Source organism: Canis aureus, chromosome 9 (assembly GCF_053574225.1).
Source record: "Canis aureus isolate CA01 chromosome 9, VMU_Caureus_v.1.0, whole genome shotgun sequence".
NCBI lineage: Eukaryota > Metazoa > Chordata > Mammalia > Carnivora > Canidae > Canis > Canis aureus.
Genome location: NC_135619.1, coordinates 38,891,841 through 38,915,116, shown reverse-complemented (window position 1 = coordinate 38,915,116; position 23,276 = coordinate 38,891,841). Strand labels below are relative to the sequence as shown.

Below are 23,276 nucleotides of genomic sequence, written 5' to 3'. Positions count from 1 at the left end.
TTTAAACTGTTCTGTCACGAGAGGAATGAATAGTCTTAAAACAGCATTTGCCTTCAAGGCCACAGGAGAATCCCTGACGGGTCCCCGGTTCCTCTTGTCAGGGCTCCCGCCTCCCCACCCCTCCGGGGGTTCCAGGGAGCTCGGCTCGCGCTTCGCCGGGGGAGGCAGGCCGAAGGCCGCGGCGCAGGTCTCGCGGGGAGTTCGATCTCGCTCCGGAGCGCGATCTGCAGTTCCCGCCGCGGGCTCCGCGGGCTCTCCCGGGGCTGCGTGGCGCCGAAGAGGACGGCCGCCCTCCTTTCGGTGTCGGCTTCTGCGTCCAGGACGCCGCGCCGGTACCCTGAGTGGAGCTGAGGGACCCGGAGAAGGGACGGTTTGAACGTTCGGGTCCCCGAGGGGCCGTTGAGGTGGGCGGGGAAGGGAGCTGTGTGCGGCAGTTCGTCCCTGGGCCGGCGAGCCTGAGGGGTCTGAGGGGTCTGAGGGGCTGACGGGCCGCGTCCCCGGAGTTCGCGCAGCGGTCGCGTGGGGGGCTTGCGGGCGCGCGGCCTCCCCCTTCCCGCGGCCCCGGAGCCGCCCCAAGCAGTGGGCGCCTCCGCGCGGCCGGAGGGCGGGGAGGGAACCGGGTGAGGGGAAGCGCCTAGGCCGCGAGGGTGGGGCTCGTGAGCGAACTTCGCGCTTCAAAACGGCTCCTCGAATCTGCGCGTGACGGGTAATACGAGTCCCGCCTCGGGCGTATTTTGTAACGCGGCTTGGCAGTCCTGTGGAAACCTCCACTTTTTAGATTTTTTGGTGGGAAATTCGTTAAGTGTAAATTAGCCCTCTTCCTTGGTTTTTTTTTTTTACCTTGGTGTCGGTTAAGGACTTTCCTTAGGGATCTTGCTAAGGCGTAGTAGCACAAACGCTGAGAAATGAGAAAGGACATCCTCAGAGATAATATTCATTTTAAAGGTCATATCCTCTAGAGAAGTCTTGGTGTCTGTGCACTCCAGAAATTCAACGAAATGTTGCAATACCACGTATGAAGGATTATGAGGCCCCTCCGCCCGCTCGCGCCCCCAGATGTTTCAGTCCTGCAGCGAGTTTCCGCAAGTTATTCACTAAGTGCCTTACTAGGGCTGTGCCCAGTCCTGGGCTGAAGGGGTCTCGCGCCTCCTCACTGCTTGCTCCCCCCACATTTTTCTGTAATAATGCCTGGTTAAAAAGGTTGTTACCGAACGAATATATGCTATTTTGTATATGACTTCAGAAAATCCTTAACAATTCTTTTTCTTTTTTTAAATACAGTATTCAAGATGAATGACAGCCTCTTTGTCAGTTTGGACAGACTTTTGCTAGAATTTGGTAGGTATAAAATGAAAAAGAAATAGGTAATTATTTGTATTATCATTTAACATTTTAACAATGAAGTCACAAAATAATTACTGTTTTTTTTTTTTTAGTTTTCCAGTATGAGCAAGATATAAGTACCAAAGGAGATATGATTCAACGAATTAATAGTAAGTCTTTTTGCATGATAAAGTTATTCTGTTTTTTAAATTTTTTATGGTATATAAGACAATAAACATCTGCCTTGTTTAGGATAACTTATAGTTGGCATTTTAACTTTTGTGCCAGTTCTATATAGTGACTAATACTAAGCTGTTTGCCCTAATTACAGCTTTTCAGTACTAAATTTCTGTATTCATCCTTCAATGATTTTGCATTGAAGAATTTTGCTTTAAGCAGACATAATGACTTAATTAAGCACAGTTGAAAATACGTTATTTTTCTCAAATAACAGGTTATTTCAAACGAGTGAATTTTTTGATTTTATTTCTTTTTAAATTTTTTTAAAGATTTTATTTATTTATTCATGAGAGACACAGAGATACAGGCAGAGGGAGAAGCAGGCTTCCTGCAAGACGCCGGATGCGGGACTCGAAGGCAGACACTCAATCGCTGAGCTACCTGGGCGTCCCTTGATTTTATTTCTAAATTTATTTTTTTTGTAGTTTCAAGTTTTTATTTAAATTCCAGTTAGTCAACATGCAGTGTAATATTAGTTTAAGGTGTAGGATTTAGTGATTCATTACTTACATGCAACACTCAGTGTTCATCCCCAGCATCCTCCTTAATACCGATCACTGATTTAACCCATTTCCCCCACCTACCTCCCTCTAGCAAGCCTTGGTTCTCTATTGTTAAGAGTCTGTTTTGTGGTTTGCTTCTCTCTTTTTTTCCTGTGTGTTCATTTGTTTTGTTTCTTAAATTCTACATGTGAATGAAATCATAAAGTATTTGTTTTTCTCTGACTGACTTATTTTATTTAGGATAATACTCCCTAGCTGCATACGTGTCATTGCAAGTGGCAAGATTTCATTCTTTTTAATGGCTGAGTAATATTCCATTGCATATATACACCACATCTTTTTTTTTTTTTTTTAGGATTTATTTATTTATTTATTTATTTAAACTTTTATTTATTTATGATAGGCACACAGTGAGAGAGAGAGAGAGGCAGAGACACAGGCAGAGGGAGAAGCAGGCTCCATGCACCGGGAGCCCGATGTGGGATTCGATCCCGGGTCTCCAGGACCGTGCCCTGGGCCAAAGGCAGGTGCCAAACCGCTGTGCCACCCAGGGATCCCTAGGATTTATTTATTTATTTGAGAGACAGCATGAGTGAGAGGGTTAGAGGGAGAGGGAGAGAGAATCTCAAGCAGACTCCACACTGAGCATGGAGCTGTTTGGGGGGCTCAATCACACAACATGGACATCAAGACCTGAGGTGAAACCAAGAGTCAGATGCCCAACTGACTATATCCAGGTGCCCCTACACCATATCTTTATCCATTCATCAATGGATGGGCATTTGGGCTCTTTCCATAATTAATTTGGCTATTGTTGATAATGTTGCTATAAACATCAGGGTGCATGTGCCCCTTCGAATTTTTTTTTTTTTTTAAGAAAGAGAATGTGCAGGGGCGAGGGGGTTGCAGAGTGAGAGAGAAAGAGAGAATCCTAAGCAAGCTCCACACCCAGCACAGAGCCTGACCCAGGACTCCATTTTACAACCCTGAGATTATGACCTGAGCCAAAACCAAGAGTTCATTGCTTAGCTGACAGCCACCCAGGCACCCCTCGAATCAGTATTTTTGTATCCTTTGGGAAAATAATTAGTAGTGCAATTGCTGGATCACAGAGTAGTTCTATTTTGAACTTTTTGACAAACCTCCTTACTGTTTTCCAGAGTGGCTGTACCAGTTTACGATCCCACAGCATTATAAGAATGTTCCCCTTTCTCCATATCCTTGCCAACATCTGTTGTTAATTTTAGCCATTCTGACAGGTATGAGGTGATCTCTCATTGTGGGTTTTTTTAAATTTTTGATTAAGATTTATTTATTTATTCATAGAGACACACACAGAGAGAGAGAGAGGCAGAGACACAGGCAGAGGGAGAAGCAGGCACCATGCAGAGAGCCTGACCTGGGACTCATCCAGGGTCTCCAGGATTACGCCGTAGGCTGCAGGCGGTGCTAAACCGCTGCGCCACCAGGGCTGCCCTCATTGTGGTTTTGATTTGTATTTCCCTGATGATGAGTGATGTAGAACATCTTTTCATGTGACTATTAGCCATCTGTATGTCTTCTTTGGAAAAATGTCTGTTCATGTCTTCTGTTTATTTAACTAGATATTTTGTTTTTTGAGTGTTGAGTTTGATAAGTTCTTTATATATTTTTGGATCATTTAAGTGAATTTTAAAAATCTTTTTAGACATAGTTGGCTATTGTGGACATTGCTGCTATAAACATTGGGGTGCAGCTACCCCTTTGGATCACTATATTTGTATCTTTGTGGTAAGTACCTAGTAGCTATGGAAAGAAGTCAGATGTCCATTGATAGATGAATGCATAAAAAAGATGTGAGATATATGCATATATATGCATAAATATATATGTATATATATATGAATATTACTCAGCCACCAAAAAGGATGGAATTTACAATGATATGGATGGAACTGGAGGGTATTATGCTGAGTGAAATAAGGCAGTTGGACAAAGACAATTATATGGTTTCACTCATATGTGGAATTTAGGAAGCAAAAGAGATGATCATAGGGGAAGAGAGGGAAAAAATATGAAATTAGAGAGGGAGGAAAACTATAAGAGATTCTTAAGAATAGGAAACAAACTGAGGGTTGCTAGAGGAGAGGTGGCTGGGGAGTTGGATAACTGGATGATGGTCGTTTAGGAGGGTACAAACATGGATGAATAACAACTCTACTTCTGAAACTAATGATACAGTATATGTTAACTAATTGAATTTAAATAAGTGAATAAAAATAAATCTTTTAGATGTCATTATTAATTTCTTAACAGTTCTGAAAATGTAGAATTTGGTTAACATTCTGCAACAAAAAAGAATGTAGTGTTAAGGCTTTATTTTAATCTTTAAGAAATTGCATTTTTGTATTTATTCCCTAGTAACAAAGAAATAAGTGAGTTGAAGGTGCATTTAATAATTAGTTGACATGGAATCAATGAAGACAAATTTTATATTTGTCAAAACCAAGATCAGCTAAATGAGACTAAACATTTACATGAACTCATACTGTCATAAGATGCCATTGATCTTAGATGTCACTTAATCTAGCTCTCTTATGTTAAAGATAAGGAACAGGGACATTTCTTTCTTTTTTAAGTTTTTATTTAAATTCCAGTCAGTTAATTTCTAGTATACTATTAGTTTCAGATGTACTTCTCTTCTGTCCCAAACACAAATCCTTTGCTTCTGGATCTAGGAGCAAGCCTGGTTCTGGTTCTGTGCTTTTTAGTATTGGGTCTTCCCATCTCAGTCCTCATTTCTTCTCCTTTCTCTAATTCTCCTCCTTTTAGGTCAGTTGCTATACCCCTTTTTCCTCTGTATTTGTTAATTTTGAGTTTATGATTTCTACCTTAAGAAAATAAACATTTCTCCTTTCCAGAATGCTTTGAAGATATTAAAGAAAACAAGGCAACTATTTGTAAGATACATGAAACTATAAATACAACAGATGAGGAAATTGGTCATTACTGTAAACATAGTAAGGAGATCAAAGACAACTGTAGTAAGTGAGTATTTGAAAGAAAGTAACTTTCAGTAATTGTTAGTAGGTTTTTTTAAAAGATTTTATTTATTTATTCGTGAGAGACACACAGAGAGAGGCAGAGACACAGGCAGTGGGAGAAGCAGGCTCTATGCAGGAAGCCCGATGTGGGCCTTGATCCTAGGACTCTGGGATCATGCCCTGAGTCAAAGGCAGACGCTTAACCACTGAGCCACCCAGGTGTCCCTGTCACTAGATTCTTTATTCAAGGTTTCTGTTATTTATAATTTATATCATTTATAATTGAAGACATTGTTGCTTTAAAGTAGTGTTTTGTACTATTAAATAATCAGGTCTTAAATTGCTTCGCTACATGCTTTGGTAAAAAGGGATCATAGGAAAATCAAAAGAAAAGTAGAAGTGCTGTAAGATCTCTCTAATTAATACAGCTCCAACTCCAGAATTCTACAGAATTTTGAACAATATAGGCTCAGTATATAAAGTTCCTATTAATTAGGTCAGTACAGTTGAAATGATTTCTGTCTTTGAGTTTTTAAGATCATTATCTAGGGGAATCTAGACTCAAATAAGTTCCTTTTCAAAGTAAAAATATTCAGTATGTTAAGAATTCTTTCAACATGGCTTCAGGTTCTGGAACATAGTAGTTAAATTTATTATAAGACATAAACATTTTGAAACAGAGGCTTAACTAATGGAACTTTATTGTATATTAAGAAAATAAAATGTGTTAGTTTTCTGTGCTTTATGTAGACCGTTATCTTTGTATTAACTACTATACTTTAGAATCATATTTGTTTTAAAAATATTTATTCAAAATTTTAATGTCTTTTTTGATTTTCCCTTTTATAAAGATAATACATACCTAGAATAAAAATTTAAAAACTATATAAATGTGTAGAGTAAAAAGTTATTTTCTGCCTGCAGTTCCCACCTCAACCCTGTCTTCTTCCCTATAGGTAATCATTTTTAATGGCTCTGGCTATCTTTTCAGACATTTTTCAATAAAAATTCAATGTCATTATTAAATAAACTTATGTGTACATCTATCTATGTATTTCTTTTTACAAAATGGGATCATACTGTACTTACTATTTAAAAAATCAACATTATGTTCTGTAAATTATACTATACATGTAATGATTATGTATAGATTTCAATCTTTAACAACTCCATAGGATATAGTCTTGGTTTATTTTAAATTTAATCATTCTCCTATTATAGACAGTTAGGTTTCCAGTTTTTCCCTCTTATGAACAACCTGTACAGGTATCCTTCCACATTTATAGACCTGTTGCTGTATAATGAGTCTAGAAGTGTGGTTGTTAGATCAGAGAGTATGCATATTTAAACATTTGATAGATAATGCCAAACTTCTCTCCACAAAAGGATTATACTAATTCATACTTTGGCCAACAGTGTATGAGCGTTCCTGTTTCCTCATGCCCTTGCCAACACTGGAATTATGTTTATTTTTTAATTTTTTTTATTTTTTAAAGATTTTATTTATTTATTCATGAGAGACACACACACACAGAGAGGCAGAGATACAGGCAGAGGGAGAAGCAGGCTCCATGCAGGGAGCCTGACATGGGACTTGATCCCGGGACTCCAGGATCACACCCTGGGCTGAAGGCAGGTGCCAAACCGCTGAGCCACCCAGGGATCCCCTGGAATTATGTTTAAATTATTTGCCAATCTGATCAACAAAACATATTGTTGAACTTTCTCTTATTTTGATTTAAGCTTTATTGTAGGACATTTTACCAGTGGTTTCCCTCAACTAGCTGCAGTGGTCGTGGGAAAAGTAGTTTCCTTTTAGAACCTGCTGTGTCCAAGATATAATGTACTTCATACGTTTAATCTCTGCTGGGTTCTGAGGACAATTTTTTTTAAAAAGGTTTTATTTATTTATTCATAGAGACAGAGAGAGGCAGAGACACAGGCAGAGGGAGAAGCAGGCATCATACAGAGAGCCTGACGTGGGGACTCGATCCAGGGTCTCCAGGATCACGCCCTGGGCTGCAGGCGGCGCTAAACCGCTGCGCCACTGGGGCTGCCCGGTTCTGAGGACAATTAGTAGGATTTTAATACCATGATATACCTCTAATTCATGATTTCAGCATACTGGTTAAGAGATTTAAATGTGGAATATGAATTCATAAAAGTACTAGAAGAAATATAAGTGGCTGTATAATCTCAGAGAGTAGAAGGCCTTTGTAAGTGTAACATCAAAAGTAGAAAATAGGGAGATCCCTGGGTGGCTCAGTGGTTTAGCGCCTGCCTTTGGCCCAGGGCGTGATCCTGAAGTCCCGGGATTGAGTCCTGCGTTGGGCTCCCTGCATGGAGCCTGCTTCTCGCTCTGCCTGGTGTCTCTGCCTCTCTCTCTCTCTATGTCTATCGTGAATAAATAAATGAAATCTTTTTTAAAAAAGTAGAAAATAAAAGGAAACAATGGATAAATATGATTACACACAAATTAAAAAGAGAAATGCCCTCAAATGATACAAAAGGCAAAAGGATAGGGTAGGAAAAGTATCAAGTAAGTGCTAATTTTTAAAAATACAAAGTACTTGTGGAAAATAAGTAAATACCAAAATGAAGAAACATATGTCTAATAAATATGTGAACAAATGCGCAATCTTACTGTTAATCAGACATCCAAATTAAAGCAACAATAAAATGCTATTTTTTTTGCCTTTAAGTTTTGCAGAAATTTAAAGAAACACAATATCCTGTGTTGACCAGGGAATAAGAAAATCACTTCTCTTGTACACTATAGTAATGTACACTGGTATAAACCTTTTAGATGACCCATCAGTGTATTTTTAAAAAGCTTTAAAAATAAGCCTGACTTTTGATTAAAAGTTTCCATTTCTGAGAATTTTTCATAAGGAAATAATTAGGCACAATACTGTACAATAAGGTGTTTATTTCAAACTTTTTAAAGATTTTATTTATTTACTCATGAGAGAACAGAGAGAGGCAGAGACATAGGTAGAGGGAGAAGCAGCCTCCCCATGGGGAGCTTGATGCAGAACTTGATCCCAGGACTCTGGATCACGCCCTGAGCCAAAGGCAGACGCTCAGTCACTGAGCCACACAGGCATCCCTATTTCAACCTTTTTTTATGATGGGAAAACATTGGAAAGATCTAATGTTCAACATTAGGTGATGGGTTAAATGAATTTTGGTATATGCATATGAATTAACAGTAGGTAGCCAATAAAATTATAAGTGTATATTTATTGATATGGAAAGATGTTAACTTTCTATTAATATGGAAAGATGTGTATTACGAAGTAAGCAAAGCAATGAAACAGCATTCATAGTATGAGCCCAATTAACTAATTGTATATATATAGTAGAAATAATCTAGGAATATGTATGTCAAAATGCTTACAGGAAATACCTTTTTAAGGAACATGTATTTCTTATGGAATTTTTAAAATACTCAGAATATGTGTAATGTATAACCTTTGACCTTATTCCATTTTGGGGAAATGATTTCTAAGGAAATGATTGGAAATTCAGACAAACATGTAAATAAAAGTTCTATTTATAATAGAAAGACAGATAAAGCAAAAATGGCCAACAAAGTGGGAATAGTTAGAACAATTATGGAACATGATGTATTTATTAACAGTGAATTCTTAGTGACAAGGAAAATGTGTATAATTTAAAGGGTGATAAAGGAGCATACGTTGTTATGTATATGAATATCATCTCAAAGATGTAAAATATAGGGATGCCTGAGTGGCACAGTCAGTTAAGCCTCTGACTGTTGGTTTTGGCTCAGCTTGTGATAGGGTGGTGAGATCCAGCCCTGCATAGGACTCCACACTCAGCGGAGAGTCTGCTTGAGACTCTCTCCCTTTGCCCCTTTCCCCACTATTCTCTCTCTCTCAAAGATATAAATAAGTCTTTAAAAAAAGATAATAAATATATACTTTATAATAATTTGGAAATAATTTAAACAATGATAGTAATTATTCAGTGTTGAGAATAATGGATAATGGTTATTTTCTTACATATACTTTTCTGTGCTTCCAGAGTGGGCATGTGATTGTTTTGAATCTGAAAAGAATATTAAGACATTAGAAAAAAGAGAGAAAATAGTTGAACAACACTTAGAATGGAAGCTGACATGGTGTATGCAAATTTTAGATTTTTCCATACTGGTAACATTTTTTAAGTCTTGTAATAAGACAAAAAATATATAAGATAGCTATTCATTTTATTCTTAGCCTCTGCTTTTATAAATTATTTTGGTCTAGTTTCTTTCTTTCTAGTTCAGGAGGGTATAGCAACCTGACTAAGTTTCAAAAGAAAAAAAAAAAGCTTCTCTTTAACCCCTGTTCTTTGAATCCTTAACTCCAAAAGAATTTCTTAGCCAAGATCTTAGAAGTATGATGAGAAGAGAAGCCCGATGGTGGAGTGTTGCACAGTATCTTCTAGAAATGCTGGAGCAATACACAGTCCAGCCATGTAACATTTGCTCCTGCCTTAGTCATGGTTCCACAATGGGTTTTATGTAAAAATTAATGGATATTTTTCCTTGAGTGTATTATGATTGCCTGAATGATGGTAGTGGTGGTGATGGGGGGTAGGAATATTTTTTTGATATAAGCTTATTTTCTCTAGGAAGAGAAAGATTCATTTATTTCTAAATGGTTAAATTCATTTTTATTATCTCTTACAACTTATCATTCTGAGATTCTAATTACATTATTTTTTTTTTTCCATAGCTGGAAGCCAACATGTGATGTTTTTCATAAGCATGAAGACTATATGCAGGACCAATTTGCTGTTTATCAAGAAACTATTGAAAAAGACAAGTACAATACATATATTAAGTTATCAGTTCTATAATTTAGTACTGATAGGATATGCTTAGTAAAAATGTTGCTTAAAAAAATGCAGAAACTTTGTATATTAGGAGAGGTTCTTTTTGTTTTTGTTTCTAAGTAAACACAGTGCTTTGGACTCTTTGGGTGCCATTGGAGGCCTACTTATTTGTTATAAAGTTCTACCAAACTCTGAATATGTTTAGATGTGTCCTTAGAAAAAAACAATTTATCAGTAGCAATTATTATACAAGAGTGCTTTGATTAATGGTTTTTATAATTGAATTGTTAGAGGTAAACATCTGGGGGAATAGTTAGCTATAGAATTAGCTTATGAAAAATTTGGAGTATTGACTTTTGAAGGGGATTCTATATGAAACTTCTTTTTTTCAGAGAGCTTATGTAGTGGGGTGTTATATTCTAATGTAGAGACCCGTTGTATAGGTTTATTTTAATAATGTATAAAATAACCTCATTTTGAGGACTAAATATAATTAGTGAATATAATGGAACAAGGTGAGAGACTTTGAACACATATATAGCATTATAATTTCACTTAATTTAAAAATTTAAGTGTTTTCATTTTTAATATAATTGGACAAGAGCATAGTTTTATATATATATATACACACACACACACACACACACACACACAAACATATATATATAAGAGAGAGTGAGAGAGAGAGAGAGAGCACAAGCAGGATGAGGGACAGAGGGATAAGCAGACTCCCTGCTGAGCGGGGAGCCCCATGTGGGATCCAGTCCTGGGATCATGACCTGAGCCAAAGGCAGATGCTTAACCAACTGAGCTACACAGGTGCCCTGATTTTTTAATATTTTTTATATTTTTGTTATCTTTTTATACTTTATTTTTATTTTTTACTACTTTTCCTCCCAGCTTTATTGAAATATAACTGACATAACATTGTTTAAGTTTGAGAGGTACAAACATGATGGTTTGATACATGTATATAATTTAAACTGTCACAATAAGGTTAGGAAGGTAGCACATCTGTCACCTTGTATAAGTACTATTTTTTTTGTAGTAAGAACATTTAAGATTTACTCTTAGTAATTTTTAAATATATAATGCAGTATTGTTATATTTACCATACCGTATATTAAATCCCCAGAACTTAATTCACCTTATAACTGGAAGTTTGCATCCTTTGAGTAACACCTCCTTATTTCCTCTACTCCTGGCCCCTGGCAGCCACCATTCTACTCTTTGTTTCTATGATTTGGCTTTTTAAAAATTTTACATATGAGTAGGATCATACCATATTTGTTTTTCTCTTATTTAGTCGGCTTAGTACTCTCAAGGTCCATCCATGGTGTTGAAGATGGGAGCAGTTCTATTTTATGACTGGATAATATTCCATTGCATGCATAAGATTCATTTTATTATTATTATTTTTTAAAGGGTTGAAACTCAGTGCCCAATGTGAGGCTTGAACTCATGATTGTGAAATTGAGTCACATGTTCTCCTGACTGACCCAGCCCAGGTGTCCCTATATACACATTAAAAAAAATTATTACTGAAGAATAATTGATGTACAATGTTATACTATTTTCTGGTAATACAACTTAATGATTTGACAATATTTTTAAAAGATTTCTTTATTTAGCTTAGAGAGCACTCACAAGCAGGGAGAGGGGCAAAGTGAGAGGGGGAGAGAATTTCAAGCAGATTTCCTGCTAAGTGTGGAGGTCGATGTAGGGCTTGGGATCCCATAACCCCAGAGATCATGACCTGAGCCAAAACCAAGAGTTGGACACTTACCTCACTGAGCCACCCAGGTACCTTCTCATTTATTTTATGACTGGAAGTTTAAACCTCTTAATCTCTTTCATGTATTCCACCTCCCCTGCTGCCCCTATCCTGGCAACCACTAGTTTTTTTTTCTGTATTTAAGAGTCTGGCTTTTTGTTTTGTTTGTTTTTAGATTTCACATGTAAGTGAAATAATGTATTTTCCTTTCTCTCTGTGACTTATTCCACTCACATTAGTACCCTTTAGGTTCATCTATGTTGTTGCAAATGACAAGACCTTATTCTTTTTGTGGCTGAGTAATATTCCATTTCATATATATATATGGATGATATATATATCATCTATAGTATGTGTGTGTGTGTGTGTGTATATCTCACTTCTTTATCCTTTCATCTATTGATGGACACTTGGGTTGCTTGCATATCTTATCTTGGCTATTGTTAAACAATTCAACTGTAAACATACGGGTGCATGTGTGTTTTTGAATTAGTAGTTTTATTTTTTTGGATGAATACCCAGTAGTAGAATTACTGGATCATAGAGTATTTTGGGATCATTTCTATTTTTAATTTTTTGAGGAATCTCCATACTATTTTCTATAGGGTTGCACCAATGTACATTGCCACCAATAAGTGCACACGGATTCTTTTTTTTCCACATCCTTACCAATAATTATTATGTCTTGTCTTTTTGTTACTAGTCATTCTGACAGGTGTAAGGTGACATCTCATTGTGGTTTTGATTTGCATTTCTCTGATGGTTAGTGATGTTGATCATCTTTTCATGAACTTTTTGATCATTTGTATGTCTTTGGAAAAATGTTCAGATCCTCTGCCCATTTTAAATATGAATTAGCCTTTTGCTATTAACTTATATGAGTTTATTATATATTGATCCATGAACACAGAATATCTTTCCATTTATTTGTGTCTTCTTCAATTTCTTCAATCAATGTCTTACAGTTTTTAGTGAACAGATCTTTCACCTCCTGGATTTAATTTACTAAGTATTTTATTATTTTTGATGCTATTAGAAATGGAACTGTTTTATTTTCTTTCAGATAGTTCATTGTTAGTGTATAGTGATTTTTGTATGTTGATTTTGTAGTGTGAAATTTTACTGAATTTGTTGATTAGTTCTAACAGTTTTTGGGTGGAGTTTTTTATGTGTAAGATCATGTCATTTTGCAAACAGAGACCATTTTACTTCTTCCTTTCCTACTTGGATGACTTTTTTTCTTTTTCTTGACTAATTGCTGTAGTTAAGATTTCCAGTACTGCACTCCTATTTGATTAGGAGTGGTGGGAGTGGCACCCTTGTCTTATTGGTGTTTTTGGAGGAAAAGCGTTTAGTTCTTCAGAATTGACTGTGATGTTAGTTATGGAATTGTCATACATGGCCTTTATTATGTTGAAGTATGTTCCTTCTGTACCCAATTTGTTGAGATTTTTTATCATGAAAGGGTGTTGAGTTTTGCCAGATGCTTTTTCTGTATCTATTGAGTGGATCATATGAGTTTATCCTTTATTCTATTAACGTGGAATATCATGTTTATTGACTTGTGTATGTTGAGCCATTCTTGCAACCATGGATAAATCCCACTTTGTCATTGTGTATGATCCTTTTAATGTGCTGTTGAGTTTGGTTTGCTAGTATTTTGTTGAGATTTTTTCATCTATATTCCTCAGGAATATTGGCCTGTATTTTTCTTTTCTTGTGGTGTTCTCATTTGGCCTTGGTATCAATGTAATGCTGGCTTCATAAAATGAATTGGAGGGTGTTGCCTCCTCTTCAACTTTTTGGAAGAGTTTGAGAAGTCTCTTATGATCCTTTGTATTTCTGTGGTGTCGGTTATATAATTCTTTGTATTTCTATGGTGTAATATTTCCTCTTTCATTTATAATTTTGCTTATTTGAGTCCCTCTCTCTTTTTTCTTGGTTAGTCTAGCTAAGGGTTTGCAAATGTGTTAATCTTTTCAAAAACCCAACTCTTTCTATCATTGATTTTTTTCTGTTGTCTTCCTCTTCCCTATTTCATTTATTTCTGCTCTAATCTGTGTTACTTCTTTCCTTCTGCCATCTTCAGGCTTAGATTGTTCTTCCTTTTCTAATTCCTTGAGGTATAAAGTTAGTTTGTTTATTTGAGGTCTTTCTTTTTTCTTTTCTTTTCTTTTTTTTTTTTTTTTTAAGATTTTACTCATTTATTCTTGAGAGACACACAGAGAGAAGCAGAAACATAGGCAGAGGGAGAAGCAAAGCAGGCTTTCTGCAGGGAGCCTGATGTGGGACTCGATCCCAGAACCTGGGATCACGCTCTGACCAAAGGCAGACGTTCAACCACTGAGCCACCCAGGCATCCCAGGTCTTTCTTTTTTTCTTAATGTAAGCATTTATTGCTATAAATTTCCCTTTTAGACCAACTTTTGCTGCATCCCCTAGGTTCTGATGTATTGCATTTTCATTTTCGTTTGTCTCAAGATACTTTTGATTTCTTCTTTGACCCAGCACTGATTGGGAGTGTCTTGATTAATTTCCACATATTTGTGAATTTTTCATTTTCCTTCTGCTGTTGATTTCTAGTCCTATATCATTATGGTCAGAAAAGATACTTGATATTATTTCAGTCTCCTTAAGTTTATTAAGGTGGCTTTGTGACCCAAGATATGATCTCTCCTAGAGAATATCCCATGTGTGCTTAAGAGGAATATATGTTTTGGTGTTGTTAGATGGAATGTTAGATTGAATGTTTTATATGTGATTGTTAGGTCTATTTTGTCTATAGTGTTGTTATTCAGATATACTGTTTCCTTACTCTGTCTGGATGATCTTCTCAGTATTGAAAATGGGGTATTGAAGTCCTTGACCATTATTGTTCTTATCTTCAGTTATGTTAATGTTATGTTATGTTAATATTTGTTTTAAATATTCAAGTGCTTTAGTGTTGGGTTGTGCATATATTTTCAATTGTTATATCTTACTGGTGAATGATCTTTTTATCATTTTATAGAGATTTTCTTTGTCTTATGATTGATTTTGACTAATGTCTCTTTTACCTAGCATAAGTATAACCACTTATTCTCTCCTTTGGTTGTCATTTGCATGAAATATCTTTTTCCATTCCTTCACTTTCAGCCTTTGTGTGTCCTTAAAGCTAAAGTGAATTTCTCATAGATGGCATATTGTTAGATCTTGTTTTTTATTTTATTTTTTTAAAAAATTTATTTATTTTTAATATTTTATTTTATTTACTTCTTTTATTTTTAAAATTTATTTATTTGACACACACAGAGAGAGAACACAAGCAGGGGGAGCAGCAGGCAGAAGGAGAGGGAGAAGCAGGCTTCCTGCTGAGCAGAGAGCCCAATGTGGAACTTGATCCCAGGATGCTGGGATCATGACCTGAGCCAAGGCAGAGGCTTAACCAACTCAGTCACCCAGGCACCTTCAATCTTGTTTTTTAAATCCATTAAGCTCTGTACCTTTTGAATTTAGTCTGCTTATGTTTAAAGTAATTGTTTTTTAGAAGATGTATTATTTGAGAGAGAGAGTGTGAGAATGTGAGACTTTGGGGCAGAGGGAGGGGCAAAGGGAGAGGGAGAGAATCTCAAGTAGACTCCATGCTGAGCATGGAGCTTGATGTGGGGCTTGATCCCACATAACCTGAGATCATAACCTGAGCTGAAATCAAGAGTTGGGCACTCAACCAGCTGACCCACCTAGGTACCCCTAAAGTAATTATTGATAAATAATTATTATTGCCATTTAGTTAATAGTTTTCTAAGTTTTTAAAATGGTTTCTGTCTTCCTCTCTTGTTATCTTTCTTTGTGATTTGTTTTTCATAGTGGTATGCTTTAATTCCTTTCTCTTTATCTTTTGTGTATCTACTATAGGTTTGTTCTCTGTGGTTACTATGATGCTAACATAAAACATTTACAAATGTAACACTATTTTAAGCTGATACAACTTACCTTCAATGCATATAAAGACTCTACACTTTCACTTCCCCTCCCCAAATTTTATACTACTTACATCTTTATTTTTTTAAAGAATAGGGGTTATATAGGTGGTTTATTAATTAATTAATTAATTAATTAAAAAGTTCCTTTTATTGTTTAATACATTTTTAAAGGTAATCTCTACCTCCAACATGGGGCTCAAACTCAGGATCCCAAGATCAAGAGTCAGACACTCCACTCACTGAACCAGCCAGGCGCCCCACTTTATATCTTTTATACTGTGTATCCATTAATAAATTATTGTAACTATATCTATTTTTTAATATTATTGTTTTTTAGCTTATATACTAGAGATAAAAGTGATTTGCAAGTCATTAATACAGTAGTATAGTATTCTGAGTTTGACTATATGTTCACTTTTACCAGTGAATTTTATACTTTTATGTGTTTTCATGTGGCCTTTGTCATTTCAACTTGAAAAATTCCTTTAAAAATTTCCTGTAAGGCAGCTCAAGTGGTAATGAATTCTCTGAGCTTTTGTCTGTCTGGAGATGTCCTTATTTCTCTTTCTTGAAAAATGATTATTTGAGTTCTTTGGAGGTAAATAGTAGATCCCTATTCCTTTGGGGTTAGTTACTAAAGCTTTATTACTTTCCTGAGTGGTTTCATATTTTCCTGGTATTTTGTGATCTGTGTAGCTTTGCATTAGTGTCTTTATACTTGAATGAACAAAAAGCTCTTTCAGTCTTTACAGATTGGTTTTGGCAGGTAAAGACCTTTTCCTGTTGGTTTCTTAGACTGATGAGATTATCCCTAGACTTGCAGTCATGCTGAGTTAGAGTTGGTTTTGAGGCAGTCACTTTGTCTACATTGGGATCCATGGTTGGTGTGCTTATTATGAGGGACTCAGGCAGGTATGATCCTTCCTGGTCCCTGGGTGAGTGTAACTGCTTCCAGTACTTCATTAAGTTGGATAGCACTTGGGACAAAGGTCTGCTTCAGGTTCCACAGTTGATCCCCAGTCAGCAGGACTCATATGGCTCCCACTAAGAACCTGGTAGAGCTCTTGCCTGATCACTGGATGGATCTGCGGGTGGTCAGAACTGGCTCTAAACTGTGGCCAGGAAGGACTAGAACTGAGCCTCAGAGATGTTTCAGGTTCTACAACGAAGACTGAGGTCGGTAGTCCTGGTTCTGAAGGCACAGATGGGCATGTCTGCCACCAGTTCCCTGGGTAGGCTGGAGTATTCCCTGACTGTATTTGGGGGACTGGAGCCAAGTATAGGGCCCTTTTAGGATCTCCAGGGGTACATATAGGAGTACCTATTTCTGGGTTCTAAGGCTGGCAGTTCTGCTGGTGGCTTTTAGCTATGAGGGACCTGGAGTATACCCAAGTATATGGTTCTTTAGAATCTATTAGGGTGCAGATAAGAGTGTCTCCCACTGGGAACTAGTTTCTCAGTACTGCTGGCAAACTGTGGCTCTGAGGGGGTTGGAACCAAGTATAAGGCGCTTTCAGGATCTTCAGCGGCACAGATAGGAGTGTCTCCTGCTGGGTCTCTGTGCCAGCAGGATTCTTTGGTGACTGTGGCTGGATTGGGCTGGACCCCAGTTACAGGGCCATTTCTGAATCTATGGTCTGAATGAGTTTGGCAGGCTAACCTCCAGGGGCTCCCAGATTGCAGCCACAGGGACTGGAGCTGGTTCATGGGTCACTTCAGGATCTATAGCTGGACCAGAGTATGTATGCCTATTAACTGACACATGGATAGGCATGACTTCTTCTGGGTCCTTTAGTGAATGGTGCTAGTAATAGACCCAGAACCAAATGGGGCTGTAGCTAAGTTCTCAGGGGGTATTAAACTATTTCCAGGTCTGTAGCCAGGACCACAGTCAGTGAGTTAGCCACCAGGATGTGAGCCTGCTTTCTCAAAATGACTCTCCTTAGTGTTGGACTACACTAGGGCTTCAGTCTTCTATCTGGATCCAAAAGCTCCCCTCCCCCACTTTTGTCCATGGATGGATGTTAAATAATTATTTTTGATGTGCAGTACATGAGGGATGTTTTATTCTGTCATTTTGCTGACATCACTCCAGTTTTTTGTATTTTAATTAAAAACAAACATGTAAAATCTAGACTACAATGCCCTTTATATTTAAAAATGAGTCTTAAGAGAAGGTAGGGACTAAAGTAATAGTAATGAATTTCATATAATTTTGATGTGTCATGAAATATTATGATGACTTTTTCAATAATTTGAAAGTCCCACTTAAGACTTGTGCCCAAATAGGTGACCGCCTATCTCTACCTGAGTTGGACTGGAGGAGTGCCTCCAAACTGCTGTAATTTTCTTCTTGTTTCCCCTAATCTTCCATTCTAGACATTCATGAAGACTAGTATTGTTGGTAACAGATGAGATAGTCACGGTTCTTCCTGAATCATGACTTGGCTCTGCTGGTGTCTGCTAAAGTCCCTGTATGGAGCGTATAAGAAAGTGGGCATGAATATAGAAACTGGTGACTCAGACTCAGTTTTCTAATAGGTATTTCCTTCTTCCCTGGACCAATTCCCCAAGAAGTGAGGGATTAATTAGCAAATACACATTTAGAGGAATAGGAGTTTGTTTTGGGCTCAACTGCTTTATTTTGAAAAGGAGACAGAGTTATTAAGTTAAAAGTTTTTCATATATTAAGAAATCAAAACGTTCAGAAGATTCAGATCTGCTGACCAGTACAATGTTGTTATCCTTATTTTTTTCCCTCAGTATACAAGCATTTATGAAAACTATTCTTGTTTTCTCATCTACTAAGATGAGATCATCATTTTAGTATCTTTAAATAAATTTCCCCCATATAGTATGTCTTGATTTAGAAAACTTATAGAATTATTAGGAGCATAAGGACTATATATATTTTTAGAAAATTTTCAATGAGTAGTTCTTAAAACTAAGTATTTGACAAAAATTGAGTAAAAGGATCTAATAATATATTTGCTATAATGAACCTGGATTGAACGTTCTCATTGTTGTAGATTAGGATTGGCAAACTTATTTTTAAAATAAAAGGCCAGATAGTAAATATTTAATAATTTTAGGCTACTTGTTATATAGTCTCTGTTGATACTTAACCCGCTGTTGTAATGCAAGGACAACTTTAGATAATATGTAAATGAATGTGTTCTAATAAAACTTTTATTTGTGGATATTATAGCTTGAATTTCATATAATTTTGATGTGTCATGAAATATTATGATGACTTTTTCAATAATTTTAAAATTCAAAGATTATTTTTAGCTCACGGGCCATACAAAGGTGGCAGGTTAGATTTGGCCCGTAGGTTAGGATTAGCAAAAAAATGAGATGGAAGAATTAATATCCTTTTGCAAGAATTAACTCTGCCACTCAAGACTTGTGCCCAAATAGGTGACCACCTATCTCTATGTGAGTTGGACTGGAGGAGTGCCTCCAAACTGCTGTAATTTTCTTCATAAAATAATTAATGGAGTGTGTAATAATGATTATGAACCCAGAGTTCTAATACATAAAACATGATCTTCTGTTAAAATGCCAGCTTAGAGAATTGAAGACTTAAAAGGCATAGTTATAGAGATAGCTGAACTGAGGAGAGTAGAAACTGAAAACTCCAGGAGGATAGAGATCAGGAAGTCATTGGAAGAACCATGTTCTCATTGTAGTTCTAATTTGTGTTTCCCTGATGATGAGTAATGTTGAGCATATTTTCATGTATCTGTTGGCTCTCTGTATATCTTCTTTGGAAAAATGTCTATTCATGTGTTCTGCCCATTTTTAATTGAATTATTCATTTTTGGATGTTGACTTTTATAAGTTCTTTATACATTATGGGTACTAACCCTTTATCAAATACGTCATTTGCAAATATCTTCTCCCATTCCATAGGTTGCCTTTTAGTTTACTGTTTCCTTTGCTGTGCAAAAGCTTTTTATTTTGATAAAGTTCCAAGTATCAGCAACACAAGAAACAACCATGTGTTGGCAAGGGTGTGGAGAAGGGAAACTCTCCTGCACTGTTGGTAGAAATGCTAGATTGTGCTGCTACTCTGGAAAACAGTATGGAGGTTCCTCAAAAAGTTAGAAATAGAACTCCTCTATGATCCAGCAATTGCACTACTAAGTATTTGCCCAAAGAATGAAAAAATAGTAATTCAAAGGGACACATGTACCCCAATGTTTATAGTAGTATCATCTACAATAACCAAATTATGGAAACAGCTCAAGTATCCATCAATTGATGAATGGATAAAGAATATATAGTACCTATATACAATGGAATATTACTCAGACATAAAAAGAATGAAATCTTGCCACTTGCAATGACATGGATGGAGCTAGAGAATATTATGTTAAGCAAAATAAAAAAAAAAAACCCAGAAAGACAAATACCATATAATTTCACATATATGTGGAATTTAAGAAACAAATAACAAAGGGGGGAAAAAGAGAGAGGGAGGCAACCTGAGAAACAGACTCTTAACTATAGAAAACAAACTGATGACTACCAGAGGAGAGGTAGGTGGAAGGATGGGTTAAATAGGTGACAGGAATTAAGAAGTCCACTTGTTGTGAGGCTGGATGATGAATGGAATAATTATATTTTATATCTGAAACTAGTATTACACTGTATGTTAACTAACTGGAATCTAAATAAAAACTTAAAAAATGTAGGTTCTGCAATGTCAATTAGGATGAGTAATAAAAAGATCACTGAGTTAGACAATTAGATCATTGGTGATCTTGGGAAGGGTAGTTTCTTTGGAATGGTGAGAGTAAAAGTTAAATTGAAGAGGATTAAGGAATGAATCACTCCGGTAATGAAGAGAAAGACTAGACAGTTGAAAAATGTAATAGAGTTTAGGAAAATTTGAAGGGCAGACAGTATTTTTTTTTTAAATATTTTATTTATTCATGAGAGACACAGAGAGAGAAAGAGAGAGAGAGAGGCAGAGACACAGGCAGAGGGAGAAGCAGGTTCCATGCAGGGAGCCTGACATGGGACTTGATTCCGGGTCTCCAGGATCAGGCCATGGGCTGAAGCAGCGCTAAACCGCTGAGCCACCAGGGCTGCCCAAGGGCAGACAGTATTGAGGGAATAGGGATAAGTTGGTATTTGGCTTGCCTTTTATGCTTAACTTACTAGACTTTAACAGGTGATACTTAGAAAGTTTTTAGATATATTCTTGTTATATTGACATTATTTCTTTTAATTTTAACAGAAAAATGTACCACGGTTATATATGTCAGTATAAAGATGTTTTGAAGCAGTATCAATTAAAATACTCAGAAACACCCCTTTCACATGAATATTATAAGAAGAAAAGAGAACATGAAGAAATTCAAAATAGAGTGTTGGCTTGTACTGAACAACTAAAAATGAATGAAACTATCTTTATGGAATTTCTAGGTATTAACATTTTTGTTATACATTGTTTAAATAATGATATCTTCGTAATGAAAAAATAATGAATCAGACTAACGTATGATTTTGTTTTTCAGTGCCTGCTCCTTTTCCATCACTTACTAAATGGACATTACATATGTATCCACAAAGTATTTCTACCTATAATTTTGTTAGATAAATATTATTTCTGTATTTTAATTGTTATTGTATTTCCCTTGTAAGAATCAAATGGATTTGGAGTTTTTTTATTATATATATATTTTATTGGAGTTCAATTTGCGAGTTTTTTGTTTAATTAAAAAAACTTACACGTTACTTTGAAGGTCATTTGAGGTTAGTTTTCATACATGTGCATGTGATCAGAAGCAAGCAATTCTAATGAGCATAAAGTGGTATATGTATCTAAGTGTTGTATCTTAGCAAAAAAAACCAATGAAAAAGTCATCTTGGTCTGACTTACCAAAGAAAGAATTCCAGTTAAATCAGTTGAGTTATTATTTGTTAGGATGGAAGGTGATAAGGTGAGTCACAATTATCTACTCACCTATAGTAATTCATTGGATATTGTGCCAGGCAATGCTCAAAAAGATACAGAACTTTCTTGCAAAGGGCTCACATTTAGTAGGGGAGACAGACAGGTAAACAAATATTTCTAATACAGTGGCATTGTCACTGATTAAGTAATTCTTAATTGGTCTAAGTCTCATCTGTTTGTCCAGGAGATTTTCCCTGATGATGAACTTAGAACTTTAATCCTCTTCCAACCTCTACAATCCTTCATATGCTTTCCTATCAGATTATAACTCCACTGTTTGTACTAAGACTTCTTTATCCCTGCATTCTACCTTGCTTTATCGTAAATTATCCTTTTAACTCCTTAGCTCTTTGTTCTCTTCACGTTTAGATTTTAGTTTACCCTGTTTTTAGTTGTTCATTTGCTGCCTATCTGTGTTGTAATTTCTCAATGGGAAGAGACAGAAATTGGTTGATACACGAAGTATAGCAGGAGGTTAGGAAGTTTGATGTAGGAAGGGATAAAATATAAGATTATGTAAGAAACAAGAAGAGGTGATGGAGGTAGGGAGAATTGAACATTAGGATTTAAATGTCTATGTAAAAATTTTATGTATACTTTTTATAATAATATAGCATTAAAATGATATTCATTACATTCTAGCATATATATTATGTATTTTAAGACAGAGTAGGAAATATTCTGCCTTAAATAGACAGGTTTTCTCTGGAGTTCTTAGTTCACTACTACTATTCTATTAATTTTTAATTTCTCCTTGATGGTTTGTAGAGTAACTTAGGAAATTGTAGTAGTTAATAACCATGCAAGATGTCTGTTAATAGGTGAGAAATTCTCTACTTAAAATTGGGTATAAATCCAGTCCATGCAGAAAGACCAGATGGAAGATCTAGCTGTCTTTTAAGCCCTGCAGGCTGCACTGATGAACCTTACAGAGCAAGAAAAAGGAAATTGGGTGGATATTTATTTATTTATTTATTTATTAAATTGGAGTTCAATTTGCCAACATATAGCATAACACCCAGTGCTCATCCTGCCAAGTGCCTCCCCTCAGTGCCCATCACCTAGTCAGCCCAACCCCTCACCCACCTCCCTTTCCACTACCTCTTGTTCATTTCCCAGAGTTAGGTGTCTCTCATGTTTTGTCACCCTCACTGATATTTTCACTCATTTTCTCTCCTTTCCCTTTATTCCCTTTCACTAATTTTTCACTGGATTTTTATTTTATCTATCTATCTAGCTATTTATTTATTTATATTTTTTAAAGATATATTTATTATTTTAGAGAGAGCATATGTGTGTGTGTGAACAGGAGGGGCAAAGGGAGAGAAAATTTCAAGCAGACTCCCTGCTGAACATGGAGCCCCACTGTGGGGCTTGGTTCCATGACCCGAAGATGAGGACCTGAACCAAAATCAAGAGTCAGACACCCAACTGACTGAGCCATGCAGGCACCCCAGGTGGATTAAAATAAATGTTGGCTTTGGAATAAAGAAATAATGGAAACACAAGAATTTAAATTTGGATCTGAATTGATTATTATTAATCATGCCAAATGACATGATGAACTTGGGTAAAAAAACAAAAGCAAAAAAACCACCTATAATTATTTAAGTGAAAGAAAAAATTCTAACATATTTT

General features: G+C 36.3%; 1 protein-coding gene across 8 annotated transcripts in view; it reads left to right on the top strand.

Moving 5' to 3' along the window:
- The first annotated feature begins 226 nt into the window (after positions 1–226).
- Positions 227–23,276, top strand: part of C9H14orf39 (chromosome 9 C14orf39 homolog) — an 81,904-nt gene continuing 58,854 nt past the window's right edge. For 2 of the 8 annotated variants that reach the window (XM_077909517.1, XM_077909516.1), the window contains exons 1-7: positions 228–404; positions 1,282–1,338; positions 1,437–1,493; positions 4,967–5,093; positions 9,835–9,924; positions 20,919–21,106; positions 21,199–21,241. In XM_077909517.1, coding sequence (XP_077765643.1) covers positions 1,290–1,338; positions 1,437–1,493; positions 4,967–5,093; positions 9,835–9,924; positions 20,919–21,106; positions 21,199–21,241 — 554 coding nt within the window. In that variant the 5' untranslated portion in view covers positions 228–404; positions 1,282–1,289. Of the gene's footprint in view, positions 405–628; positions 787–1,281; positions 1,339–1,436; positions 1,494–4,966; positions 5,094–9,834; positions 9,925–20,918; positions 21,107–21,198; positions 21,242–23,276 lie in introns of those variants that run through there. The other 6 variants (XM_077909518.1, XM_077909512.1, XM_077909511.1 and 3 more) reach the window with 6 other exon arrangements.